The 12944-nt window shown below is 40.5% G+C and overlaps 1 protein-coding gene across 12 annotated transcripts in view; it reads right to left on the reverse strand.

The window, feature by feature from the left end:
* Positions 1 to 1395: 1395 nt before the first annotated feature.
* KIF1B (kinesin family member 1B) overlaps positions 1396 to 12944 on the reverse strand; it is a 94705-nt gene continuing 83156 nt past the window's right edge. For all 12 annotated transcript variants that reach the window (XM_054849352.1, XM_054849348.1, XM_054849353.1 and 9 more), the window contains 10 exons: positions 12276 to 12409; positions 12000 to 12061; positions 11135 to 11280; positions 10531 to 10770; positions 10025 to 10096; positions 9278 to 9399; positions 8333 to 8482; positions 7650 to 7842; positions 6920 to 7038; positions 1396 to 6121 (listed from right to left, as the gene is read on the reverse strand). In XM_054849352.1, coding sequence (XP_054705327.1) covers positions 6079 to 6121; positions 6920 to 7038; positions 7650 to 7842; positions 8333 to 8482; positions 9278 to 9399; positions 10025 to 10096; positions 10531 to 10770; positions 11135 to 11280; positions 12000 to 12061; positions 12276 to 12409 — 1281 coding nt within the window. In that variant the 3' untranslated portion in view covers positions 1396 to 6078. The remainder of the gene's footprint in view (positions 6122 to 6919; positions 7039 to 7649; positions 7843 to 8332; positions 8483 to 9277; positions 9400 to 10024; positions 10097 to 10530; positions 10771 to 11134; positions 11281 to 11999; positions 12062 to 12275; positions 12410 to 12944) is intronic.

Raw genomic sequence — 12944 nt, forward strand, 5'->3', positions numbered from 1 at the left:
AAGGTGTCGATACACCGGAACGGGGCGGAAGGAGCAGTCAGGAAAGGCCCCCTGAACACCGGAAGGGGTTCGCCGGTCGGTCGGTCGGTTCCTGTGCCGTCCTCCGGGCGGTAACGCTCCGACACCGCCTGTAAGGCCGGAGGGGTCTCGGGGGCCCGCCGCAGGACGGGCTCATTCACCAGCTGAAGGTCGGGCTGCTGCCAGCCGCTTATTTCAACAGAAATACCCCTGGGACAGCCCGCGAACAGCGGCTTTTTGCCTTGTCTCGCCTTTAATTGTACAGAACTCATTTCCTCAAATGCAGCTGCTGAAACATCGTCCTAGGCTGCAGCCAGCACGGCAGCTGTCACAGCTATCAGCTTGTCTTTGAGGCGTCCTGGAATTTGGGCAAAAGAAAACTTAGGAAAGCCGCCTACCTGTCAGCATCGAGCTTAACATCAGGTTTAAGAGAAGAAAGCTAGTTTCATACCTTTGCTCCACGGCAGTGAGATGTATCACCAAGATAAACCTACATTTTAATCATCTTTACTTTCTATTAGAGGCACATTCTAAACATGAAGACAGGCAACAAACTGACCTATCAAACTTTGGGTTCACATTTTGGAGCATTGAGTGGAATGAATCTGAAAGCAGTAGAACAGCTAGCAGCTTCTCTAGACCAGTAAATAAGCTGTCAGAAGAGCAATCATAAAGTTAATGGGTTACTCAAGTGCCTCATTGGGGGAAAAAAAAAGAAGAAAGGGAGGAGGAGGAAGGAGGAGGAGGAAGGAGGAGGACTCAGCAACAGCAGCAAGAAGCAAGACATCCATGGTAGCTTTTCAGATAACGGATCTAGCCAGCAGCCTGATAGAAGTATTTTGCCATCACACAGCTGGCTTACAGTTACAAGGTGTTTGACAGCAAGTGATGGCCCATTTTTGTGGGATTTAAATGCTTTGGGAATGCCCTGTCCCATTTCCTCAGCATGACTTGTAAAAGCTACAAAGAACTTTTCACTTTCAGACCCAGGTCACAGGGATTCCCTGACGTCTTTGTCCACAAAGCCAGTGCCTCATATTTTGCTGTTACATTTCGGAGGTTTGATTTCATGTGCTTCCTGTCATTTTTAACAGTCACCCCCAGATAAGCAAGTTGTGTACTGGCAGCACTGACACCCTTATTTTATCTTTCAAGCAAAAGAATCTTTTGAAAGCATCCAAAAACTACTTGGAAATGCTGCAGAACATAACAAAGGGAAAAGGATAAGGAAAGAGAAGTGCCCCTCGTCTCTCTGAAGAACAGCCGAGACAAATCTCTTTTCACAAAAGCATAAGCTTGTTCAGGACAGGTTTTGAAAACAAATAATCAATACAAGATACCAGTAATTAAATCATAATAAAAGCAGCACACATTAGATCTGCTAATGCACTGGTTGTACCTTTATTGTTTCACCTCGTTCACTAACAATTCAGTGGTGCAAGGTTACCATACACAGTTAGATATCTGCATTGCACACCTAAGGCTATACAGCAAAATGGATCAGAATTAGTACAAATACATGAACTATATTTACATTTTGTATACTCAAGCTCCAAATATCGGATATATTTACAAAATAAAATAAGAAAATGAAAACCTGAAATTAATGTACAGTGTTGCTGATACACTCCTTCGCTGGGATGAAATCAGTTTGCAGAGAGATTTGTTCAAGAAGGCCACTTATACAGCATATACCTTGTATACCTTGTGTACAGAGAGATTCAACAGGGAAATGGGGACTGCAATTAAAAAAAAAGTATGTATTTCAGTGCAACAGCATGTCTAATGTCCAAATTCAAGAACCTTAATCAACTGCACATGAAGTATGAACAAGCAGAGTGGAAAATTGAGAACTGATCCTGGGAAGTGCTGATCATTCCAGACTCGCTCTGCTTCTAGTTCCTGGTTTCAGGTCAGCAAGAGAGAGTTCAGTACTGCTCAGGATCAGGCCATTAACTTAGCAACATTAGGAATTGAAGACTTATGACCTCCATACCCTCAGTCTTCTGAATACACAGCTGATCCTGTTAATTTAAAAACTGTTCCAAATAACATCGGACACAGCCATCTGGTTAGTGTTGGACTAGTTTTGATTTAAAATATTTAGAACGCATAAATGGCCTTCTGAACAAAAAAAAAAGTCAATCCTGTTCTTGAACAGCTGATGTTTTTAAACAAGGAAGCACAAAATTAATACATTCCTGCTACATACAGTACAGTTCAGACCACATATTGGGGTTATTAACCACAATGGAGAGAAGCAACGCACATGTTAGAGACCCATTTTAAAGTACATTCAGCAGACCGTTCCAGAGCAGCATTAGTATCCTTCCTTCAAGCAGCAGGTTAACTGCTGCATCTTCAACAAAAACACCCACCACAGTATAAACTAACACAAACTAAGGCTGTGCAAGAGTACCAGAAAGATGCATATGCATAGGCAGTATTAGTTGATTGTATAGTACCAATGGGTGTTATTCCAAAGCTAATCCTCTTTCTTATCTAATGTGCAATTAATTACAGATGTATAAATATACAATACATTACATAAAATTAAATCCCTGTAAATTAAATAACAAGCAGCAAGAAGTAAAGTCTTTGCTTTGAAATACCTTGCTAATCAGTAATAAGGACTATTAGACACTGACCAAAAAAACCCACTTTCTCAGTGGCCTGGAAATAATATTCCCTTCCCTTCTGCATCCCAGAATATAGGAATCTTCTTTAAAAAGGTACTTAAAGTGCATTTCTAAAATACAGTATAGGAGGTTTAATTTAGTTTTAAAATATCCAGGAAGCTCCAAACACCAACGACATGGTTTTCAATGGACAAAAAAAAAATGGTAATTTTCTCCTTCCTTTTAGTGAGGAACATAAAACCCCCAAAGTAGAGCACAGTCCCATATTCCTCCTCCCCAAGAAACACCTATCAAGTTTACTACCAGTGCTTATGCTGAGTGGGCTGGCAGGCCCACAGCATGACGCCTGGTCTGCGGTGGCTGAGTCCCAAGAGCTGTTTGACTCCGGGACTTCATATACACGCAGCACGTAACCAAGAGTGGGCTTTTAAATGTCAAGAAGGCTTTTAAATGTCATATTTCCCCTTCTTGCTCTGTTTCTAAAAAGAAATTTCTAACATGTTGGGCTAGATCAAAAAAAAGCTTTAAAGTGAATGGAAATCCACCTTTTTTTGCCTTGTTATCCTTTTAAGGAAAACTTGATTTCAGTTACAGTTTTAAGTAGGGAAACTGATGTCTCAAACTGAGCTTCAATAATTGGTGAAAAACTGTAACTGTATGCCTTTATGTCAGGCCTGGAAATAGTAATGCCCATTTGAACTCCACACAAGAAGAATCTATTTTGTCACAGATTATGCAGCTTTAAGAGATACTGATGCTTAAAAATAGAATTTTGCTCTTCTGATGATCTGTTATCCACATAGACATCAGAAGCTGCTTGGAGTCTCTAGATAGAAGAGTAACATTTATGCAACAGAGCTGTAACATTTCCAGCTCTGTATAAAATAAGCATCTGTTTCTTCCTGCTTTTAAAGGCAGATCCCTTAATCATGTTTCTATGCAATGCCTATACCCCCTTAGTTCATTTTCCGGCTTATCCAAAGCAAAGACTTAGCAAACTAGTTTTCTTCTAGTTAAAAAAAAAGAAAAAGAAAAACTAAAATGCCCCCACCTAAATCACTACCTCTTCTCAAACTGGTTCCACTTTCATTATAAACAGTGGTGACGGCAGCAACAACTTAGTGCTTACAGTTAACGTAATTCTTGAGATCGGCTTAGCTCCAGCTTGAGGAGCCCTCCTGCAGCACTAGCAATCTTACTTATCCACACACTGGAAGTGCATTATCATCCATTGCATAACAAAGGAATATCATCACTGTATTAAGAGTCACACATAATTAAACAAGACAAAACCAGAAGGAAAAAAAACAACCGACAAACAACCAACAAAAAACCTGTGCTATTATGCTCCTGGGTCCCCAGGATGCTCCCTCACTCTGGCTTCCAGTTCTGAAATAAATCTGAGGACCATGGGAGATAGCATGAGCACATTATTTAGCTTGAGTACTATCTTGAAATATATAAAGATATGTCCTAGCAAGTGTCAGACTCCATCTCCCTGCTCCTTTGCCCATCATGCTTTTAGGAGGTCTCATTATGCATTGCACTTTACTGAAGAATGAAAACGCCATAAAGCTAAAAAAATTGCTCAACTGATGCCAGTCCCACGTACGCTTTTGGCCACAGAATTTCATGTGTGGCACGACCGGCTGATGACTGAGCTGAATCAAAATGACCTTCTTGAGCTGGAGTGTGCCTAAATGTGCCTAATGTAATAGTGGAACAAAACCCTTTTACTTCTCCCTTTGAAAGGTCAGAACCTCAGGATGAAATTCCTGTACATTCCCCAGGATCACAGCTAGCCCTGTCAGTGCCCAAGGTAAGTAAGGAAGTATAGCACAGTCTGAAACGTAGTAAAAGAAAACAAACACCCCCTGACCTCCCTGAAAACCTAACTAAGAAAGATGGGTTCACTTCTCAGAAAGGAAATTCATTCTGCTTTCCTTTCTTGGGGCAAGGACCAAAACTTTGGCCGCAAGGAGAACTTACATTGTAGGTCGAGAACTAACGCCACCCAGCTGATCTCCAAGTCATCAATTATTACACCCCACTGACCAGGACTACAGTCCACTTGATCTGTCCTCCAGAAAGGATTAATTCTGAAGTTAAAACTACCTAGGGGGCTTTTAGCTGATGAAAATTGTATCAGGGAAATTAGGAGACATTCAATAGTTATTCCAAAAGGAAATGAAAATGTCCTGCTGTTCCCTGGAGAATATTGCAAGGGCTAGGTCTAGAAAGTATTTTGTAGACAGAGGATGCTTTCCCCATGAACAGATGGGATGTCGTCTGAGTATTACAGATAAGGGACGCACGCATAAAGCAGGCCTTTCAGAATGACGCCGCGGAGCACTCCATCCTAACATACCAATGACAACTGTAAATTTCCAAGAAAGGTGAGAACTGTTACTACAGGAACTTAGAAGTCAGGACTAACAGCAGAAAGAGGAGATACTGCCCTCCCGTGGTGATCTCCTGAAAGCGCTCTAGGGAACAAGCACACTGTCCCATTTCCGCTTAACACCTTCCATTTGTCCAATACGAGGCTGAGCATCTAAAACTTTAGGGATCGTATCTAATATTTCAGCGATGTGGTTTATTTTTCCTCACATCAGTACAGGTTCTGTCTCCCCAGCTTAGTTCAGAGACAGAGGAGTGAGTGTTAATGTTTTGGGAAAGAGTTAAAGCCAAGCACTGTTCACCTGCAACCCCACAGCAAGTTTAAAGGCAGATTGTTCTAGCCAGCCTCTCTTGGTTTGTTCCCTATCTTTTTCCAGCTCATGCCTTACGCCTGTTGGACCCTGGACGCTCAAAAACTTGCACCAAGTCCAAAATCCAGTCTACCCAGATAGATTTGTCCAATATCAGCTTTCAACAGAGTTTAAATTGGAGGCTGGATCCAGAAAGCCTGAGGAGCTATTGCAGTTCCTGGCTGGGTAATGCCTACATAGAGGAATTGAGCTTTCCCTGGCATTAGAACTTTGCCCTGAGGGAACCAATGACTACTGCCAAGTCACAAATTGAATGAAAACCTGCAGCAGTCTAGACAGACTACAATGGACAGTGGGACAGACACCAAAAGGTTAGTTGGAATGGGAAAACAATTGTTACAAGAAAAAATAAATAACTTTTTTTTTCTTTTTAGAGTCGTGCATAATCACTCGATTTTTTTTGATTTTTTTTTTCTTTCTGTTTTTGTTTGGCCACATGCTACTAGTACAATTCTTGGTACAAGTGAAAAGAAACAAGGTAGGGTTAGAATACCTAGAAAATGTGCTGAAGGAGTTGGGAAGGTAGGGGATGTTAAGCCACAGGATTACATACAAGAGAAACTGTCAAGAATCACAAAGAGAAAATGAGAGGTAACACTTTATCTATCAGAAGGTGAGTTAGGGAGAACAGATGAGAACATTACATGGACTCAGTATTTCAGCTGGCCCGTGCGTCTTCGAGCCAGTTTTGACCTGCACAAGAGAGAAGTGAAAAAGTGTTTGTTGGATTCTGGAAGTTTATTTTTCTTCCCTCCCCACAGTTAATCCATCTTTTTTTAAAATCCTTTCCTATAGCCCTAGTTTACTCCATATGTTTAGAAAATAAAATGTATCAAGGGCTATAATAACAACTACTTCTCACTCTTCTGCTGTGGTCCTTTAAAGGAAGACGAGATCTTTTAAGGACTGCACTGTTAAGAAATTATTTGACACTGTACAGTAATAGCTTAGGGTTTATTTATTTATTTATTACTGAAAGGAAGAGCTACTGTAGCACAGTAAGATCTCTCCAGCAAGCAGGGGATGCCTGTGACCTGCGTTAAAGGGAAGGCTTCTAGAAGTTCAAGAAAGGGAAAGAAATGAGAATTTCTGTTTTAGCTCACAATCAAGAGAATGAAGAGGCAGTCCAGACTCGTCTGCACAGAGGCAGTAAGAAGCTTTATAAATTTGTAAGGTAGTTATACAAGGAAACCTTTTTGTGGACTCCAAATGTAGCATTGCATGAAGCACAGCACACTTGTTCAAACTGGATACATCTATTAAGAATGTCACAAGCCAAAGTGACAGCCACTGCATTTCCTGAAATACAGGGCTTGCTTTATACTTTTTTTGTTCCCTACCCTCTTCCCTCCTTCAGTTCATGAATTTTGTCAAATTCTTCAGAACAAGATTAAATTCTGTGAATTTAAATTTAAAACCTGCCTCCTTGCTTATGACTATCTCACTACCTCGATGCTTTGCAGCACTGTCTGCCCATGAACTGCCTCTTACCGTATTGTGCCAGCAAGAAGTGGATTGAAGGCATATAACCAGTCATTCATGTCCTTGTCGTTGATGGCCTGGAGCAGGACCCCACGATGCTTTGTGCACACACCAAATGTGTTGGGTGTCTGGAATATTAAGGACAATTTAAAATACTGAAGTCTATGAGCACAGAAGCTGATGCACACTTCCTCTCTGAAGAAGAGTTTGCCATGTCACATTCCTAAAAACCACAAGACTTAAGGTCTTTTATTGAAGTTTCACTGGTCATTTCCAGGATATTATTAGTCAGTCAAATGGGACGATATCTACAAAATACATTTTTAACTCATGAGGGTGGACTTTAAGAGCTGCTGAGATGGACCAGTAAAGTTAATTTGATTCCTTGCAGGATGTTTGTGTGTGCTGTTTTGTGTGTGTTTGTTTTTTTAACAAACAAAACACACAATCCCAAAACACCACACAAATGAAACTACAAAACCCAAACACACAGGGTCAAGGAACCAACACATGCTCATAAAAGCAAATATGATGTGTAACAGCAGTCACTTTCATTCTCTTGTACAACTGTGTCCAAAACATAAGAAACCCTGAAGAACTTTGTGGGCAGAATCATCAGATGCCAGTCATTTCTCCAAAACACAAGTGCACTTTCCTTTGACCAGAGATGACACACAGGATGGTACGGATGCACTACTACCTGCTCTATGGGCAAATAAACAATAGCTCTCAGACTGACCTTTACCATTGCCTGTTGATCCTCACTGTATTCCACCTGAGCTGTGGATAAGTTTATGAGTCCTCTTTCTACAGGATCTTTATCACTGTTGTAAATAAAAACATAGGGACGGCGAACCACCACAAAGTGCTTGGCCCACGAGCTGGAGAGTGGCTCCTTGAAGTGGAGATACCCCTTCTTTGAGACCACAGAGCTGGAAAAAAACAAACCAAACCCACAGATAAACAGAAATACATTTTCCCCCTAAATAAAGCACCTATTGAGTATCCCTATTAACTGCAAAACACTGTACAGGACACTTGGTTCTTAGTAAGTTTTGTCTGCAACGGTATTATGAAAAAGTTCTATAGCAAGCTAAATTTTCAAGAACTATGCAAAAGTCTGACAAAGAAGGACGCACAAAGATCTCTACTTCAGTGAACTTCAGCCACGGTTTTGATAACAGACTTTATATCTATATCACTGGAAATCCTGTTCATTAAGTAGATGCAGGGAATGAATACTGCAGAGATTAAATATCAACATGACTCTTATCAGTCCTGTGTCCATGATACAGGACTCTACAGTTCTCCTATCACCTGTTGAATTTACCTTCCTCAAATGGGGCAAAGAAACTACAAATCTCAGAAAGCCCTTGTGACAGCTCTCAGGACGCCATGATCAAACAACAATAGAAAATTTACCCTGGTCTGATTTCCTCAATATCAGGAACGAGGTTTAAGAATTCATTCTTTCCAGCTCTGGCAAGATAGGAAGTTTCTACTGTAGGAATTAGCTGGAACTGTTCCACCTCATGACAGGGACTGGAGGCACGAGAATTTGCTTCTGGTGTCCTTTAAAAAAAAGTGGAGAAAGAAAAGTAAATCACAACAAACCAACTGAACGTTACAATGGAATTTAAAGTGCATTTACAGCCTAGCCTGTCATACGAGTTTCATCCTCCAGTCCAGATTTTTTGCATGACATTGGGATCCTTTTGTACAATATCAAATAGCATTTCCCTTGAAATCTGTGGAATAAAACTTACAATAACTGCTGATAAGTTGTTTCCCCACTACTTTTCCCTCGTTTCTCTTGCCAAACACAGTCACAATACAGACATATGTCTTACTATGGTTTCATGTAAAGTGTACTACTTCATCAGCACTCCTCCTCTCAGGGATGTTAAACTGAGAAGGTACAAATTGCATGTCTTTCACTAAGTAGTTATTCCCATTTTCATCAAAAATACCTTCTATAGATACAACTGAGAAAGATAAACAGAGATTACTGGCCAAACTGGTTTCTTCTGGGTTGTTGTTAGTAGGTCTTTTTAACAGACCTTTGAAAAAAAAAAACAACCTCTGGACTCGACGCACTGAAGATGGTCACTGGAATGACAAGCATCTGACTGTTCTTTCATGACAAAGAAAAAAAAAAAACCCACTTCAAAAGAACCAAATGGGGAAAAATAATTGTGCAGAGTGACTGGAAAAAGATAAGGCAAGAAGAAAAGGCTGTACAGAGAAATATCTGAAAGTAGGGAAAAGGAAGAAAGGGGGAGAGGAAAAAATAATCAGAAAACATAGCAAAGACAGATTTGTGAAGCACTGAGAAGAAATGTTTTTCTATTAGTAGCCTATGCTTACTTCTGATCAACTGAATTGCATCTTGAATCCACCAGAGAAGGGCAGGTAGATGAAGGTGTGAGGGTAGCACTGCTGAAACTCGACACTGATGGGTCCCGCCCAATCGGAGAAATATCCGACAACTACAAGGACAAATATAGGCAAAATATTACAGAGGAGGGGTTTTTTTGTAGCTAGTGTTCAGTCCTGGCTAGAACATGGCATTCAGTTTGCAGAAGGCTCAGATAACAGAAAGGTATTTCTATCAGCCATTTCCTACTCAGTAGTAAAATTTTTGCACACAATCATCATAAACCCATCTGGGGGTGAAAACACGATGGCACTTCTGTAGACACAGCTTGTTATTAATGTCCTACACTTCTGATTATTCACACCCTGACTTCCTCAGTAGAATATTAGACTATCCAGTTTGCAACTTGGTGTCCCCTGTGCCTACAGTCAGAATTTTTAAAAGAGCTTGTTTATCCTTTTATGCAGGGAAAGCATATGTAAGGAAAGACAGTAAGAGCACTTCCAGTCTGCTAATACACTAGAAACTAAACTGTCATTCAAGTTCACCCCATTTCTAATTCCTGCGATAGTGTTTGGAGCCTGAAGCTGAATAGCCAAATGCTTCCAACAGACTGAAAATAAAGAAAATTAACATGATGCATTTTATCTCTTCATAGTATCAACAGATTCCACAAACTACAAATACATTGTTATTGTACTACAAATATAGTGTGTTGTATTGCATGAAATATTTACCTTACAATCACTGATGCTGTTGTACACCTGGTTAAATTCCCGATTGAATGTGTGAGTAAGAAGCTGCAGACACTGGGGGGGGCGAGGCGGAGGGAAACAACACAAAGAAAGAAATTTTAGATTTAGATGTTCAGAGAAATGTGAACACAAGAGGCAATTTGCCAAGACATAACTTGGCAACTCATGAAAGAATAAACAAATTCTAAACTGCTGTGAAAAATCCCAGAAGAGGGGAATAATCACTTCCCTTGATAAAATTAGAAAGTTTCATTTACAGAGCTACTAATGAAGAGGAATGAGGTACAGCCATAGCACAAACCTAGCCACCAGCATTGGCTGGTGAGAATGGATTATTACACTATAGAGCATATTAAAATGAAATTCACACAATACTGGATATTCACCATGCTATCTGAGAAGCTCATCATTAATTTTCAATCATCTTTGATTAAAGATTACACTTTGGCACCTCAATTTAGACCTATGATGCTTTTCTCATGTTATACCTTGGTGGCCAGCTCTTTCTCCCGATCCACCAGGCTCTCTATATCTGCTGAGTCATAGCCGCTGCTCTCACTGGGCGTCACAGCGCTCTCAAATGTTGTAGTTGAAATTTGTGAGGAAATGCTGGTGGAGGTACTGAGGGTTCCACTGCTCAGACTGGGAGACAATGAGTCACTCAGGGACTTGGGGATGCTGTCACCAAGCTTTTCACGAAGCAGAAGGAAGTGTCGAGTTTTTTCCACCTAGTAAGAAAAGAAATCAGTATCATCTGCTCCAGGATGCTGCGTATTTTACAGGCACTGAATTCTTACGCGTTAAGACTCATACCAGTAAACATTTTCCCCAGGGAGGGGAGTTTACAACGGCCCTAGAAGTTGAATCTGCCTTCGCTGAATACACTGAGATGCTGAGCTGAAAATTCTACTCAGCAGCCAGCCACACACATTTTACCTTCTCTGTTGGAGAATTTATTTAAATCTTGACTTTGAGAACAAACTCCCATTTGGGAACCTGTTCAGCTCTGAAGATCTCACAGCGGGTAGACTAAAGGCAAATTCAAAGGTAGAGTTGTGCTTTTTCTTTCACTTCCCCTATCTCTTTACTCACCTCATGCAGCAGCTCCAGTTTCTCCAGTTCCCACTGATGCTCTAGAATGAGGCTGTCACCCCTGGGCCTCCAACCTGCCAGGTTCTCTTCTCCTCGCACATATGCCACAGATGTATCCAGGACTTTCCTCCTCCTCCTCTGCATTCCTGAGCAGTTAAACACAACATAAGGCACATTAAAAACATAGCCAGAGGGATGCCACTAAGAAACACTTACCAATTAGCAATCTGCGAAGAACCAACACTTTTGTTGTTTGGCTGGAAATATACAAGGCAATGATTTCATTAACAGCAATCACACAGCCGAAAGAGATTTGATTTAGTCCAGCTTTCTTACTTCATTCATATATTTTCTATTGACCACGATATAATGCAAACTCCTGTTCAGTCTAATTCAACACAAGAACTTCAATTGCTAGGCCTTAGAGGAAAACTATACTGATACTATGTGAACTACATTTCTTCCAAGTTACCAAGCTTGCATCAGATATCAGCAATATCTTAAAAAGACCAAGAGAAAACTCTATTGCTCCAAGACCAAGGCTCAACTGTGTTAGTTATGAGCCACGTATTATGCTCCTTAAGTCTATGGCTCAGGTACTTCCCCAGTTTCCTGATATACCCATGTAAGAAAATGCAAAGTTTTCAGTGAATCCTTGGTTCACCCATAGTAAACACAGACCCAAGTCAAATGTAAAAGCCTGCATAAGGTTTTTTTATGGAATAGCAATGTTCTATTGCTCCTATGAAATACAGGAATTGCTTCCCATCGGGACAGAAGTGTTTACTCCATTCTGTCTATGAAGTTTTCGGCAATATTTCAGTTTACAGCACCTTTATCACTTGAACACCCAGTTAGTACTTACCTGGACTTCCTGTGTCTGACATTTTGCATAAACTTAGTTCGTAGATCCCGGTTACTCGATTGCTGTTCACAAGAAATCAGAGGGAAAAAACCCCTATTATCTTCAGAAATAAAGTGTTCAGAAATAATATGTTCAAAACCAGACTGGATAACTATAACTAGGTAGACTTTCAAGGAAGAAATAAAGAAAACTAAGCTACATTCTCCCCATGTCCTCTAAGAGAAAAAGCACATGCTGACATAAAACATCGATACCAAAATTCGTAACTGCACTTACGAATCTGGAGATTTGGAGTAGCCACTGCCAAAGAGATTGCGCAGTGATCGTGGTGGGGAGATCTTGGCATCTCGTGAGTAAAAGACCATACAAACATCCTTTGTTATAACGGCAGGCTGGATGCAGTGGTCAAGCTAAGAGAAAACAGTAATGAATGAGTGGCTGCAGACAACTGTGCCAAGTTATACTGCTTCCCTCTTTTAGTGGTACAGCTTTTTGAAATTTGTTCCTGTTTGGCTCTTTGGTGAAGGGTTTTCATATGTGTTTCTGTAAGAGAGAACTGTCAAATTTCTTCATGCATCTTGTCAGTGAAGTAATTGTACTACACAAAACAACAGTGTCTTGCATGCAAAGCCCAGAGCTAGGCCAGTGTTTGTAACACTAGTACTTACATAGCAACGTTCACTGATTTCAGTGGATTTTCAGATACAAAGATAGGTATAAGGAGGTACAGAAAGGTAAGGAGATTACTGGTTTCACTTCACATTTGTTGCGAGGCAGTAATACCTTGAAATCAAGATGTTAACTGAATAAGTTTTTCCACCCTGTTCTCAGAAAATTAATAAAGACTTTCACTGACTTCAGGATTCAAAATCACTTAGTTCAGTAAGTATTTATCTTGACTACACACTGTCTGTTGTCTCAAATAGTTATACACAAGTCACAAGC

Source organism: Grus americana, chromosome 21 (assembly GCF_028858705.1).
Source record: "Grus americana isolate bGruAme1 chromosome 21, bGruAme1.mat, whole genome shotgun sequence".
NCBI classification, from domain to species: Eukaryota; Metazoa; Chordata; class Aves; order Gruiformes; family Gruidae; genus Grus; species Grus americana.